General features: G+C 35.6%; 1 protein-coding gene across 1 annotated transcript in view; it reads right to left on the bottom strand.

Annotated features, from left to right (window-relative positions):
* Positions 1–15159, bottom strand: part of ILDR2 (immunoglobulin like domain containing receptor 2) — a 53753-nt gene extending 38594 nt beyond the window's left edge. The window contains exons 1-3 of the mRNA XM_015820123.1: positions 15094–15159; positions 7757–8089; positions 3835–3954 (exon numbers count right to left, since the gene is read on the bottom strand). Coding sequence (XP_015675609.1) covers positions 3835–3954; positions 7757–8089; positions 15094–15139 — 499 coding nt within the window. The 5' untranslated portion in view covers positions 15140–15159. The remainder of the gene's footprint in view (positions 1–3834; positions 3955–7756; positions 8090–15093) is intronic.
* Between the last annotated feature and the right edge of the window lie 698 nt (positions 15160–15857).

Raw genomic sequence — 15857 nt, 5'->3', positions numbered from 1 at the left:
GACATTATGCCAGGTACTATAAGAGAAATAAAATAAGTTTTCTACCATCAATACTAAGGCAAATTCAAAGAACATTTCTCCAGATGGGGCATTAGCTGCAATGAAATTGTATTATTTTAGCACTCAAAAAGCTGCAATTTAAGGATAATAGTAATAGGAGGTTTCTACACTTATTCCCAAGCAGCAAATGTATACTGCATTGCGATAGGTAGCTAAATGGACAACTGTTTGAATCATATCATCTACTGTCCTAGAATTCCTCTGAATATTACTTTATAACTTGTATTACAACAATTTTTAATTTCAGCTGTAAATCATTTTCACGATGCAGACTTTTAATTCAAAAGCATTTAGTAACAAATACTACATTTATATATCTCTTATTGAATTTTTCTATGAAGATCATATATATTACTCATTCAAAAATAAAGTTTATTTCTCTCATTTGTGCCAAATGTATTAAAATATTATTTTTTAAATCAGAAATTGTTACACAGTCTGTTGGCAACAGAAAGATTATTTATAGATAGTCCTTGACTTATAACAGTGGATTTAGTGACCATTCGAAATTACAACAGCACTGCAAAAAGCAACTTATGACCATTTATCATACTAATGACTGTTGCAGCATCTCCAATGTCACATGATAAAAATTCAGATGCTTGGCATCAGACTGATATTTATGACAATTGCAAGGTCCAGCAGTCATGTGATCAACCTTAGTGACCATCCGACAAGCAAAATCAGTGGGGAAGCCAGATTCACTTAATAACCATGTGACTAACTTAAAACTGCAGTGATTCCCTTAACAACTATGGCAAGCAAGGTTGTAAAATGGGACAAAATTAATTTCACAAATGTCTCACTTATCAAAAAAGATTTTGGGCTCAATTGTAGTCATAAATCAAGAACTGTGTTTGACATCATGTCTCACTGAGCAATCATAGTATGACACAACTTTAAATCTTTAAAAAAAACTAAGCAAAACACATGTGGCACAGTTTCTCAAAAAAACAAATACCAATATTCGTGGATCTTCAAATTGTGAAGACAAAATTTATACCCATTGAAGAAAAGGTTCATCTTCCAATAATCTTTTTTCTATTCAAATAAATGTTTTTGCCTTATTCTGCAAGAACCAAACTGAAACATTTGCATGAGGGATTTTTACTTTTTTGACATCTACATTTTTAAAAATATGAAAGCTCATGGAAGTGCAAATGATCATTTAAAAATACTTATTTTACCAATACAAGCTAGACAATACAGAATAACAGAGTTGGAAGGGACCTTGGAGGTCTTCTAGCCCAACCCCCTGCTCAAGCAGGAAATTCTATACCATTTCAGACAAATGGTTGTTCAATCTCTTTAAAACTTCCACTGTTGGGGCACCTACAACCTCTGGAGGCAAGTCATTCCACTGATTAGAAATGCTAAGTACTTGAAAATATTGCTATATGATCTACTATATGCTGTAAAACTTGTTATGACTTTTAATTGAGCAAAACACTGCATCATAGGGCAACATTTTTGAACCAAGGATGTATCCAAAATCCAAAAATCCATGGAGGAATGAGATTTGGGGAAGTTGTGGTTGCTTGAGGGCTACTGCTATGCTGCCAGGCTTGACTGCAATTCCCCAACTGTAATTTATTTATAATCTTTCTCTTCATATTGACTGTTTTTTATTAATTTGGTTTTACTATTTGTAAAACATGTAGTATTTGTTACCAGCTAACTCTATTTAAAAAACAAATTTTTGGAAGTTCAGCAAAAACATATTGGTTATTTTTTTTCATGAACTATGGAAAGGATGGCAGGATTCAGACCAAAAAATCTTCTTCTGTCATGAGCAGAAAAGCATCTTTCAATCCTGTGGAAGGAAAGCCTTGCAGTGATCAGCACGAGCTAAAGAACATTGCACCACACCTGGACTCCAATTATAAAAGGAAAAGCTGTGAGCTCCAGAGTGTGAGTGTGTAAGTGCATTTGGAAAAAGATTTATTTTGTGTGGGAAGAGAAAGAATGAATTTTAGCTGAGGGAGTGGAGTCATCAGCTCCAATGGACAACTGATGATAGGAGCAGCAAGCCTGGACTTCAGAAACCAGCAGCAGACAAGTTGAAAGGAGAAGCACAGCCCCGAAGCTTCACTGCTCCAGCAGAAATGCTGAAAAGCTTTAGCCAGCTGGTAAAGTACCTTCTTTTTTTCACTGCCAGCACAGACTGAGAAACTGCCAAGTCAACCTTTCAGCAGCAGTTTAGAACAGCAGCTGACAGCACAAGAAGCCAAATTGAAGGTGGTTAAATGGTGGCTGGAGATTTTGACTTAAGCTCAAGCAATAAAAGACAATAGAATTGTTATAAGGTGTTTAGGAGTAAGTTATAGACAATATAAATATAGGATAATATATCAAAGATCAGTCATAAATGTCAAGGTAGAAATTAGGAAAATAAGTTTGTTAAATTTTATATAATAAAACCTATTTGTTGCTCTATATTGCATTTCTCAAAAGAATTTGTTTAGAATAGAATAGAATAGAATAGAATAGAATAGAATAGAATAGAATAGAATAGAATAGAATAGAACCTTAAAGGTGTTCTAGTCCAGCCCCCTGCTCAAGCAGGAGAACCTATACCATTTCGACAGGTGACTGTCTAGTCTTTTCTTAAAAATCTCCAGTGATGGCGCGCCCATGATTTCTGGAGGCAAGCTGTTCCACTGGTTAATTGTCCTCACTGTCAGGAAGTTTCTCCTTAATTCCAGGTTGCTTCTCTCTCTGATCAGTTTCCAACCATTGTTTCTCGTCCTTCCCTCTGGTGCTCTGGTGACTAACGTGACCCCCTCTTCTTTGTGGCAGAGTAATGGGCAGAAACAATAGCTGGCCTGTAAAATCTGCCAATCTGCATTCAGGAACAAATCAAGCACCATCACACTTGAATACACATATTTCACACAGTATCATCTGGTCTCTAGATGCTTTCTGGTTCAATTCTAGTGTTAAGCTTTGAACCCTACTGCCTTTAGGGCTGCTGTGTGCTTCTAGCTTGCCAACAGAGCGGGGAGGGAGACAGGGAGTAATTTGGATCCATAGGTGTTCTTCTCAACCTGAGAAAGTGGGAGCTGTGGAAAAGTTGTTTTGGCAAACCAAAGTTTCTTCTCATAACAATTACTGGGAGATGTATTGGACAATGTGACCTGAACTGTCAGAGAGGAGAGGAGAAGATTCATTCTTTTAATTACTTTCTTCCCGCCTTTTCTTCAGACCTAGCTTTCACTTTGATTCTACCGAAGTGATTATGCTCAATAAAAATTACATTAGAGGACTTAATGGCTCTGGTGTTTTTCTTAGCTGGGCTTTTCAGCAGGAGGTTGACATCTAGCTTGAAAAATACGACAATTAGATACTGTGCCAATCCATTTATACTGTCGCCAAATTTTCAGATTTATTTTGGCTTGATTGGAAGATTTTTCTTATTGTTATCTTTGAAAACAATGATTCAAGCATTTTGAGGACCATATAAAATATGCTATATTTTAAATTTTGTATCTGAACATTAAAATATATATTTCCTCTGGCATTCTTAAATTTGATCATTTAGTGTTTATTCTTTTAAAAAATCGACACTTATGTGCCAGTTATTACATTACAGTACTATTAAATTAGTGCAAAGTGACTGTGAAACAGTATTGCTGGCCTCATCTTACATAAAAAAGCAATGCAAAGTACAGAACCCATGAATGATACTCATGCAGATTTACAAGAATTGTTTTTCTTAATATTTATGGAATAAATACACATTTACATAAGATATAAGTCGGGAGGAAAACTCACCCAAAACAAGTAGCTCCACTGATTCCTCATTCTTGCCTTCTACATCATCAGGTGTGATGACAAGACAGTAATACAATCCACTGTCTCCCCACATCAATTTTCCAATATGGAGGTCTGCATCTAACAGAAAATATAAAACAAGCAGGAATCAGACAGACAGAGAGACCTAAAATCTAGATTTTATTAACAATATTATTTTTTCTTATCTGGAATAATGAAATTTAATTCATTAAAAATACTACATGAAAAATCAAAAACTTTTCAGAGAGCAAGAGAATTAAGTTTTTTGAAATGGGGATTGTCACACAATTTTTTTAAACTATTTTACTTCACAAGAGCCTTTAGGCCAGGGCTGTCAAACTCACAACATCATGTGACGTGTCGCGATGTATCGCAACTTTTTTCCATTGCCAGCAATGGGGTGGGCGCAGTTTCGCCATGACGCATCCAGCCTGCGGGCCGGCAGTTTGACACCTCTGCTTTAGGCTGATATCATTATTGAATAGTCATTTCAAATTGTTGACAACCATTTTAGCAAGAAATTATTAATGAGGATCAATGTGGGGTTTTACCTAACAGAAAAAGTAAATGACATTGTCAGAAATGTTTTGAAGATATTGGAATATTTGAAGCAATATAATGAAAAACAAGCAACATTGATTTTCTTATATGCAGAGAAGGCCCTTGACAATTTGAGTTGGGCTTTCTTATTCAAGATTTTGGAAGATAATGAATTTTGGAGAGAACTTTATAAAATAAGATCGATCGATTTCTTTCGTATGAGGAGGTCCATTGTAACTTCAAACAGTTACTAAGCAACCAATCACTAACTGAGGACTACCATGCAGAAAAAGTAGCTTCTGCATGTTGTACCCACTGAGTAAGAAGTAATTGATAATTGTACTTATAACTGTTACTACTTTGTATCTTTTTTCTTTTCTATTTTTCTTTTACCTTTTACCCCTTTCTCATGCTATTAGCTTTGTCTTTGATTTCTTACACTGTGTTAAGAGACAAGAATTATTTAGTAGATGTAATTCAATGGCCATATTTACAGCTATGACATTTGTTAACAACATTCTCTGTACCCGTAGCATTTTCAGCTTCTGAGACATCAAAACTAAGACTACAATTGAGCCCAGAATTTATGTTGCTAAGTGAGAAATTTATTAAGTGAGTTTTGCCCCACTTTACAACTTTTCTTGACATATTTGTTAAGTGAATCACTGCAGTTAAATTAGTAACACAGTTGTTAAATGAATCTGGCTTCCCCATTGTCTTTGCTTGTCAGAAGATCGCAACATATGGTCACATGAGCCCGGACACTGCAACTGTCATAAATATGAAGCAGTTGTCAAGCATTTGAATGTAAATCATGTGATCATGAGGATGCTGCAATGGTCATAAGTGTTAAAAATAATTATAAGTCACTTTTTTCAGTGCCACTGTAACTTTGAACACTAAACGAACTGTTGTAAGTCAAGGACTACATGTATAAAAAGAAAGTGTAGCCTTTTTTTCAAATCATATGAATTTTAGATCAAAATGAGAGACTGCAGGGGAAAATAAGAAATAATTTTGCACCGGAAATTTGAATTAGACTATCAAGATCTGATGCTTTTCAATACTGTGTTGAAAAAAAATGTTATTCAAAGTGATTACAGGCTCATCCAGTGGAGGTCTGCTAAATATTACAAGACTGGAATTTTCCAACCCTAAATCTCACACTGAAAATAATTCCACAGTCAGAACAGCCTGTTTCAGGGTGGGTCACTTTTGGTAAGATTGGAACAGCTTGTTCCAATATAGAAATACTTTGCTGAGATTAAATGAAACATTTCCTGAGAGAGAGTCTCTCTCCTCTCCCTTTCCCTCTGTGTGTGTGTGTGTGTGTGTGTGTGTGTGTGTGTACTTGTGTGTCTTTGCAGGGTGAAGACATTTCAACCTTTAACACACAAAGGGTTGTGCTATAACAACATGAAATTACAGAATAAGAGCATTACTGTACTATTATCAGATCAGGAAACAAAGTGACTCAATTTAAAACATTTTATAAACCTAAGAAAGGACAATTATTGGCAACAATCATACCTCCTTCAGAAAGCATTCAATGCCTGAGCAGTACCCAAACAAGCTGATTTCTTTCAGCATGCATAATGAAATCTTATACTGTAGTGTAGGATCTTCTCTGAAATTTTTAATGCAAGGAAGGACAGAATGAAGGGAAGTGTGTTTTCACTTTCATTTCCAAACCATTTAGAAATTTAAAGGAGAAAATCAGCAAACTCAATCGGGCCTAGTAACAAAAAGGAAGCCAATAAATATTTAAGAATTATAAAAATGACTCTATCTAGATAAATTACACAAAATAGTGACTGAATTCTGTGTGAGATGCTGCTTTAAAGTTTAAACCACTTCCAAGGCTATATAATTCCTATATAGCCAAAATTTATTAAAGGATGCCTATGCAAAGTAATCCTTATCCTTACCCAGGAAAAGTTAAAGATAACAAGTATACTGCTCACAAAAATAAAGGGAACGCAAACCCCTTTAGTTCCATGGTAAAATGTTTCCTTTATTTTTTTTTTAGCAGTATATTTTGAGCAACATAATCTCTTGTGATAAATAACCCTCAAACTGCTCACTAGTTTATTGAAGGGCAAACTGAACTCTGATTTCTCACTTCAACAAACTGATCCTATTGTCTATCATTTATCTGCATTCATCCCATACAGATGCAATATGACTTTATTGTTTTTATTAAATAGATTCCGCAAACATTTGCAAATGTATTGCTTATTTGGAATGTCTTTAAAATTTATTGTATATATTACTGCTTTTACAACTCATGGAGAAGGAACCAAAAGTTAAACAAGAAAATCTGAAAAAAAATAAAAGAGCTTGTGGACACAAATGCAAGATATTCTATACCAGATTTATGTAAATCTTTGATGAGTGGTATACAGGAAATTATTTCCCCTTAAGTACTTGAAACAAGAATCAAAGATATTGGGAATAAAGTTAGTGAGAATAAAATTGCAATAACATAAAATTATCTATATTAATAAGAATGTTCAGAGTAAAGTATACAATAATATAGACTCAATGAAACAACTTTTCATTTTTTTTATTCTCAACTGCATGATACCAGATCAATTGTAATCAGGAAAGAAATTAGCTATTTTTATATAATTCTTCTCAATTATAATACCCACAATTCTGTCATGCTATCCCCAAAGATTTGCTTAGTGTCTACTGTGTTTCCTTTTTATGAGTAAAATATCTTTTTTCATTTAATCATGTTTTTAAGAATTATTTACTTTTGATAATTGTTTCTACATGTCTTAGAATGTAATTATATTGCTATCATTTGCAACTGCCCTGTTCATTTTAATGTTTTTTAAAATGTGTAGATACCTTTAAATGTGAACCTTACAGGGCATTAAGAAGAGTGCTATTAAATATTTATAATAAACTATAATTAAAACAGTATACTAAGCTCTAAAAATAAAATATATTTGTTATTATTTATTATTATTATTCATTTGTATCTGCCTTTATTATTTTTTACAAATAATACAAGGGGTGAACATATCCAACACACCTTTCTCCACCTGTTTTCCTCACAACAAGATGGATTGGACTGAGAGAGAGTGACTGCCCAGTCACCCAGTTGGTTTTCATGGCTAAAGCAGGACTCAAACTCATGATCTTCTGCTTTCTAGTCTGGTGCCTTAACTGGCTCTCATTTCATAAGCTACTGATTTTGTATGCTACTGATTTTATATGCAACTATTCATAATATACTGTACTATTGTACTATTCATAACATAATATATTATTACCTCATTTTATATGCTACTATTCATAACAGCCAAAGAAAAACTTCAGTCATAATAAAATGATAAGCAGGTTGAATTACCATGGAGAATGGAGATTTCTCTTCCTTTGTAGAACTCTCCAGTCGTGACCACCGAGCCCTGTTTGGATGCCACAATGCGGACTGTTCTCCTGCTATCCACACAGTCCAAGTACGGATCCCATTCCAAGTTCCTCTTGTTTATTGCCTGGATCCCTGCAGAGACAACTCCCAGAGCTTCTCCCATGGGATCTTGGCAGTAGGATTTAAATTTCCATTGCACCACGGCTGGTTGTGTGGAAGACGTTGAAAAGCGGCATCGAAGCACAATTGGTTGAAAGAGCATTGCTACCTGTTTCTTGTCAGGCACCATAACATGCACTGCTTCAGTCACAGCTACAAAGCAAAACCATAAATGTTACCAACTTGTAAGATATAAATCATCTATTCAGTATGCCCATTCCCAAATGATAAATTGGCTACTTTCTAAGATTAATCATCTAGTTGTGATTTTAGAAGAAACTGTGCCAAAAGAACATGGATAGCAAGATAACAGAAAATGTTAATGCTAGAAAATGATAAGTTGCTGTTTTATCAACCATAAATAACACTGGCTTATCAAGTCATAGCTATGAATTAGATTTTCAATTAACCATGACTTGACATTTAATTTGAAGCAAAATGTGGCTAATCTTAATTCTGAGTTACTTCAAACAAATCATCTTCAAATCATGGGTTGTAGCTGAATTACTTTTAAAAACTAAATTTCATACATTATGCAAGCTTAGTTTACTCATATATTATAATAAGTCATTACATAGTGCACTGCTTAAGCATCATGCATTTTTCTCCCTGTGATTAAAGAAAAAACAGGCAACATATGCTATATGTTATTGGTCATAGGTGAACAAAAAATAATATAAGAAAAGAAAAATTGGAAAAAAATTAAGCTTCATTAATTTTAAGCTACTTATCAACAATTGGTAGTCACAATGGCTAAATGTTATTTCAAATATTGAAGGCATAATGTTGGCCAGTTCCATAAAATATGAACAGGTGACACTTCTTGGCAACTATGTTGATATATTATTTTTGAATTTCCTGTAGCCATCTATTTAATCACTAACTCAATATCACAGTATTAAAAGATGTTTGTATCACAAAACTCGAATTTCAAGCATTTATTTTCAGCTTTACATACATTTTATTTATTTCCAATCTTTCCTTTTCAAACTAATAAAGAAACCTTATAAGAAATATACAACCACATCACAGCATGGCATTAGTCACCGAAAGGGGAGGAGACATTTGACAGATGCCATAGGCAGGTCGATAGAAAATCTCTCTTCCCATTGTGCTAAGATTCAAATAAACATTTGAAATAATACCAGGAAAATTTAGACATTCAACTAAAAAGAAAGATACCAGCGTCAAGAGAATTCAAAATATGTCTCATTAGCACTTAAAAAGAAATAGGTAACCTACATATACTGCAATTTGACTGAAATGAACTGCTGTTGCCAGTATTGTAATAAAACCAAGGCCAAACAAATTTGGCTTACTCTAAGACATCTTGAATATTTTATAGGAAAAAAAAATAAAAGTCATGTTAATAAATAAAATTCTGATTGCAATCAAGAATATGTGGCTTATTTTACAGGAGATTTACACATAGTTATGGTACTGTTCTTACTTCACATCTCTCTAAAGAACTGAGTCTTTTAATTGCAGAATTTCCTGAGGTGGCTAATACTTTACATAAAAAGATATTTTGAAAAAAAAGCCTCAAAATGCAAAAAGTAAATAATCACAATTGAAAGAAACAGCAGTAGTGTCATCAAAAAAAGAACACGCGAGGCGGCAAACAGCTGCGTCACACCGAAACTGGCCATTTGCTGGCTCCTGCCCAGTGCCGCTGCCATGAGACTGCGGAACAAGTTGGGCGGCGGTAAGAAACTGGTATACCAGTTCCTTACCTCTGCCCGGCTTGTTCTGCGGCCTCATGGTAGCGGCATTGGCTACAACGCACAAGGCAGCAAATGGTCGCAGCCGGAGGCAAACAGCCACATTGCGCTGAAACAGGCCGTTTGCCACCTTCTGCCCAGTGCCACTGCCATGAAGTGTTCCTCTGGCTTCTGGGAGTTGTGCTGGCGTCCTTCGTGCCAGGCGTCCTTTGCAGTGAGTTTCTGGAAAGATTTGCGATGGGGGTGGGTGCGACGCACGAGGCAGCAAGTGGCCGCAGCCAGAGGCAAACAGCCATGTCACGCTGAAACCGGCCATTTGTCACCTCCTGCCCAGTGCCGCTGCCATGAGGCTGCGGAACAAGCTGGGTGGCGATAAGAAACTGGTATACTGGTTCCTTACCTCTGCCTGGCTTGTTCCACGGCCTCATGGCAGCCACATTGGGTGCAATGCGTGAGGTGGCAAACAGCCACGTCGTGCCGAAACCGAGGGGCCAGCAGGCTGTGGCCCCCATGCACTCGATGTGGGTTTTGGGTTGCACTTTGGGCACTTGGTCTCTAAAAGGTTTGCCATCACTGGCCTATAGGAATTTTATTTTATGGGAATTTTAGATAAGATTTCATTGATATTTTTTAAAAAAACTTGATTCCACAGTAATGATTCACCATAAGAGAACAATTCTCAAAAATGAAGAGACTAGAAAGAAAGAAACTGAAATTAAAACTCAATAGGACAAAACCTCTCCACAGTGATTATTTAAAACCACACTAATGAGACTCAACTGAATTATTAAAAAGTGATCCAAGTTGAAGAATAGACCAGCAGCTTTCTCTAATGCTGTCTAAAAAACTGTAAAAGTTAAATTTCTTTCAGGTGACTGAAAGCCTGAACTAATAAGAGGCATAGCAAATGCAAAAAAAATGTAAGGTAACAATAAGAAATAAAAACAAAAATTTGAGAAACATTATGACAAAAAAAAACTTTAAGAGAATTAATAAGTGCAGTTTTAAATATATTCTAAGCAGATAACTGCCCAACGAATCAACTTAAACAACAATTTATTAGAAATTAAATGAAGTCTTTTTATTTCTTACGGAGATATAGGATACATTCCCAAACCATTACTAATTTTTTCTGGGAAGAGTCAACATATTTAAAGCAGGCTGAGATAATAAGTATATTCTGTGATAGCATAAAAAACCACATAATAATTAATCATTTGACCACAATGGCAACTATCTTCTTTAAAGAACTGAACAGAGTTTTTCACCTCTGAACATAAATATGTAACTTATTCTTTGACTACTACATGGATAGAGGTGATTCTGTTGAAATTGTACCCTTGGACTTTCAAAGAGTTTCTAACTAAGTTCTTCATCAAAAACTCTGAGTAATCTTAGCCATCATGGGATAACAGGATCTGCCCTTTCATGGACTGCTAATTGGTTAAAAAAAAGCAAAGAGAAGAAAAAATAGGCAATTTTCTCAAAAGAAAGAAATGAAGAAATGAAATGAAATGAAATGAAATGAAGAAGCATTTATGTTGGGGCTAATTCTTTTTCATTTGTTTAGGAATTAGGAGTGAATTAGAAATAAGAAGTGAACTGGTCAAGTTTGCAGTTAATACCAGATCATATAGTAGTGAAAAACAAAAACTGTGAAATGTTTTAAGCTGGGTAAATGGTCAGCCATTATCAATTTAAATAAACACAAAATGATACACAAGGAAGATGGAAAAGAAACAAACATCACGTATACCAGATGGTGTTTCTAAGCCAGGGATCCCCAACCCCCGGTCCGTGGACCAGTACCCATCTGTGGCATGCCAACAACCGGGCTGCACAAACAAGCAAAGCCGCATCCATGGGATGCAGGCAGCGAAAAACCTCTCTCCACAGAACCGGTCCCTGGTAGCCAAAAGCTTGGAAATCTCTGTTCTAAGCTGTTTATAACTAACAGGAAATAGACCTTAATGTCATAGTAGTCTAGGATGTCAACTCATCCGGAATTGTGAGAAAAGGCAAATCCATGCTATGGAATCATTAGGAATGAGACTGGAAATGAAATTGTCAGCATTATAATGTGTTTTTATTGAATCTATATTCATCTATATTTCCAGTACTGTGTTCAGTTCTAGTCATTACATTTGAAAAGGGATATAGAAGAGCTAGGAAAAAGGAAACTAAAGTCATCAAGGGGTCTAATAAGAAAAGACTTGAATATCTGGCACTATTTAGCACAAAAAAAGCACAAATGATCAGGTGATATAATTGAATTATACAAAATTGTGCATGGAGAAACTGAACAGGGATAATTTTCTCCTCTCTCAAATGACTAATACTAGCATTCCTCCCAAAGGTGCTTTTTTTCAGGAGGCAAATGGACTTTCTTTCTTTTTCTTTGAAGACATTTTGCTCTCATCCGAGAAGCTTCTTCAGCTCTGACCAGATAGTGGGGAGTTGAAGAAGATGGTCAGAGCTGAAGAAGCTTCTTGGATGAGAATCGAAATATCTTTAAACAAAAACAAGAAAGTCCAGTTGCCTTCTGAATTAAAAAGCACCTTTGGAACAACCATACCTGGATGACTGAGAATCTCCATACACACTAGCATTCCTCCAATGAAGGTGATTGAAAGGAGGTTTAAAATAGAAAAAACTAACTGTTTATTAAGATTATAACTACCCTGTGGAATCTTATGATTAGCAACCCTCTCTTGAAGAACACCCAGAAACTACAGTTTATTCAGAATATGGCAACACAAGAAGTTATGACCATGCTTTAGTGCACCCATGTCACACTATTATTGCATGAATTGTACTGGCTGACACTAGGCTTTCAAGTACAATTAAAGGTGATGGTAGTTGCCTATGAAATTCTTCATAGCATACTGTATGGTTATTTGTGGAATCATAGGTCTCCAGTTGTCTCTGCCTCCCATATACAACCTGGCATGGTTAACATGTATCAAGTCCCATCAATTAAATAATGCTTTCTCTGTCATAAACCCTTCCCTGTGGAACAATTCCCCCACCTGCAAATAAAATTAATTATCCCCATCTTGCCAGCCCTTAAGAACACCATGAAGACATGTTTCTTCTCAGGAGCTAGTCCAAGAAATTAGATGAATGTGCTGTGTATGAGTCCTTTGTCTGGTCCTCTACCACAGTATGTTTCACCTTATTATGTTTTATTATTTTACCATTTTGTTTTAGGATGCTTTCTTAAGCTTTGTTAACTACCCATAGTCAGTTGGCAGAATCACTGTATAGAGTGAGATGGGCAGCATATAAATTAAATAAACAAAGGAGGACCATATACATTGAGGAAATAAATGAATGAATGAATGACAGACCTCTACCAGACCTAACTACCAATCCTATGTTTTTATTTATTCAAATATACTAGCAATAGTAATCTTTTCAGATTATTTTTATCCTAAAATTCCTTGGTTCATGTATGTTCTTGTACCCTATAGGTAGTTCCATAAACCCCAACCCATTTATGTAACTTCAATATTGCAGTACTGGCAGCTTCCTAGGATCCTCTCTAGCTATACTTAGATCCAAAATAATATTTTTCCTCCACTCCTAGTAGAAATGACTAGATGACATTCTGTTCATAGAAGTGTCAATCTTACAGGGAACCTGAAGATTTCTTTTCCCTTTCTTTAGACATAGAATTACCCCAAGGCATCTTCAGGCATCATTTTTATATAGGTATGGTTTCTGAAAGCAATTCTGTTAAATTTTATACTTCGCTGTATAAAATTAATGAGATTATTTTACATATAGCAAAAGTCATTGTACGCTGCTATGTATATAATTCTATACAGTAACACAGATTTGATAAAAGCAAAGCTAGATGGCATGTTTTTTGAGGGAGTTCTGAGGAGTAATAAGGAAAATAGCAGTTTTATAAGATATAATGGAGTATATTATTTCAAACAATCAGAACAGTCAGAATCAACCAATAAAGGCATAGTATCCAATGCTAGAGTATCTTAATATCCTTTTTTTAAGGATTACCCTCATGCACTTTATATGACCCTTCCTTTTTTTTTTAATTCCAAGCCATTGCAGTTAGTAGACAGTAAAGTTGGATAGATACCTCCTTGAGAACAAATGGAGGCAGAAAAACAACAGGGTGCCATCATTATGCCTATGCCAGCAACTGGGTATTTCATGACCCCTGCCTCTAATCATCTCTTCACACTGTATACACTGACACCAAGAATTAGTTTGTACTGCACAGAGCTACCTAGAATGCCTCAAGTAAGCTATCATTTGTTTGCCTTAATGTAACACTCCTTAACCCCTCTAAATTAAGCCACTGTTGTGTTAGAAAACACAAGTACAGGGCTTCCTGACTCCCATCAGCACACTACAGTTTCAGCAATCTGGAAACAGAATGGCTCAATGACTGAGCATAGTGGATTTGGGAGACAAAGTGAACACTGGCTTTAAAAGCAAGAACAACTATTTGTAGAAGTTCCATAAAACAGACGGAAATATAGATAACCTGGATCTTCAGGGTATCAGACAGCTTTGATAGATAGAAAGAAACAGCAAACTTTCTTATGCTGGCAAGCTGTAGCCCATATAGGGATCAGAACGACAATGGGTAGTAAACTTTCTGAAAGCTTATTAATCCCCTCCAGTTTTCCAGCTCTTAGACAATTACAGACTAAGGCAAGAATTGGAAGGCTGATTGGTTGAGATTATTTGGAATGTTTACTCATTGCCATCCATATCAAGACATGCTAGATTATAGAAGTGATTTTTTACAAGATGGTTTTAAAATGATTTCCTCCTTATTGTAGATTTATGATCTGTAGATTCTTCAATGTTTATAAAGGAATTGAGAATATTAATTTGTATTAGAGGTGCACGGACAAAAGGGGTAATAATGACTGCTTTTCTAATCAAGACATTTGTGTGGGAAACTGTTTCTGTCTTGGAGCTCAAAGAATCTTCAGCCTGCCCTTGCCATACTAACTCTGCATATTTTCTGTGGATTTACAAAATATATTTCTTTGCACGGAATCAAGTACAAAGAAATTCCAGAGATGGCACCCTGAGGAAAAGAAAAATATTCCAGTAATCTATGCTTTTCATCTCACTAAATATTGTGGCAATTTATTCCCAGATTAAGTCTCACTGAATCAAATCAAGAGGGGGAAGTTCAAGAAAGGGAAAAAAAATCTCTTAAACAGTTATGTGATGAAGAGACATGTATATTATTGATATATGGAACAAGACTGCCTGTCCAATACACTGTTTTCTATTTGCTCAGCATTTTGCTCTATGTGCCTCTCATTGTGTGAACCTTTATATAATATCAAGGAAACAGCGTGCCTGCAAAGAAATCCAAAAATCTTCGTTTGCAATCCAAAAAGTTCTTAATCCACAATGAAACTGAAAGGGGGAAAAAACCCTTACCTGTCACCCACAGGAAAGTGGTCCAGCCCAGTAAGACCCTATCCATCTTGTAGTCTGTCCAGGCAGAAGAAGAGCAGGGAAGGAAGCAGAGCCAGAAAGTAAATAAAGCTCCTTGTTTTGAATACTGTGAAGTGGCACGTAGAAGAGTTCTTTTCCGTTATCTGCAGGTCTTCCACCACACAACTCAGTGTGTGAATAGACAGAGTTCTGAATGGGAGCAACCATTCTGCTAGGGGGAAACAAAAGCATGCAATGCTCTATTCTAATAATTCTATTCTCTCTTGCTTTATTTACAAATCTTGGGCAGGGGAGAAAATCACTGTTAGCCAGCTGCTTTACTCGAACCAAATTCAGATTAAAAATAAGCTTAAACTTTACCATGTTTTAAAGTATCACCTCCCCTGACATCATTCTTAGACTACAAGAGTTTCTAAATCACATGGCAATCCATTGAAACTGTCCAGGAACAGAGAGAGTTCATCACTGGAGATTCTTAGGGTCAAACAGCCTGCCTAAAAAGACCAACCGTATCTAAAAAGGTGTGGGTGACCATTAAAAGAAGAGACTAAAGTTTATATCAAGTTGCATGATTTTCATGGGGTAATTTTACAATACTATAGAAAAACTGAAAAAGGAGGATTTATCTACATTTATCTCTATATTTGCACAAATGAAAGAGAGGGAAGAAGGTAAGCAGTGAAAATTCTGTGACCATTTCCCTCCAAGTGATTTATAATGTCTTCATAGCATCTCTCAGCCATTGT

Source organism: Protobothrops mucrosquamatus, unplaced genomic scaffold (genome assembly GCF_001527695.2).
Source record: "Protobothrops mucrosquamatus isolate PMUCROS unplaced genomic scaffold, P.Mucros_1.0 scaffold1070, whole genome shotgun sequence".
NCBI classification, from domain to species: domain Eukaryota; kingdom Metazoa; phylum Chordata; class Lepidosauria; order Squamata; family Viperidae; genus Protobothrops; species Protobothrops mucrosquamatus.
This window is presented reverse-complemented; position numbering and strand designations above follow the sequence as displayed.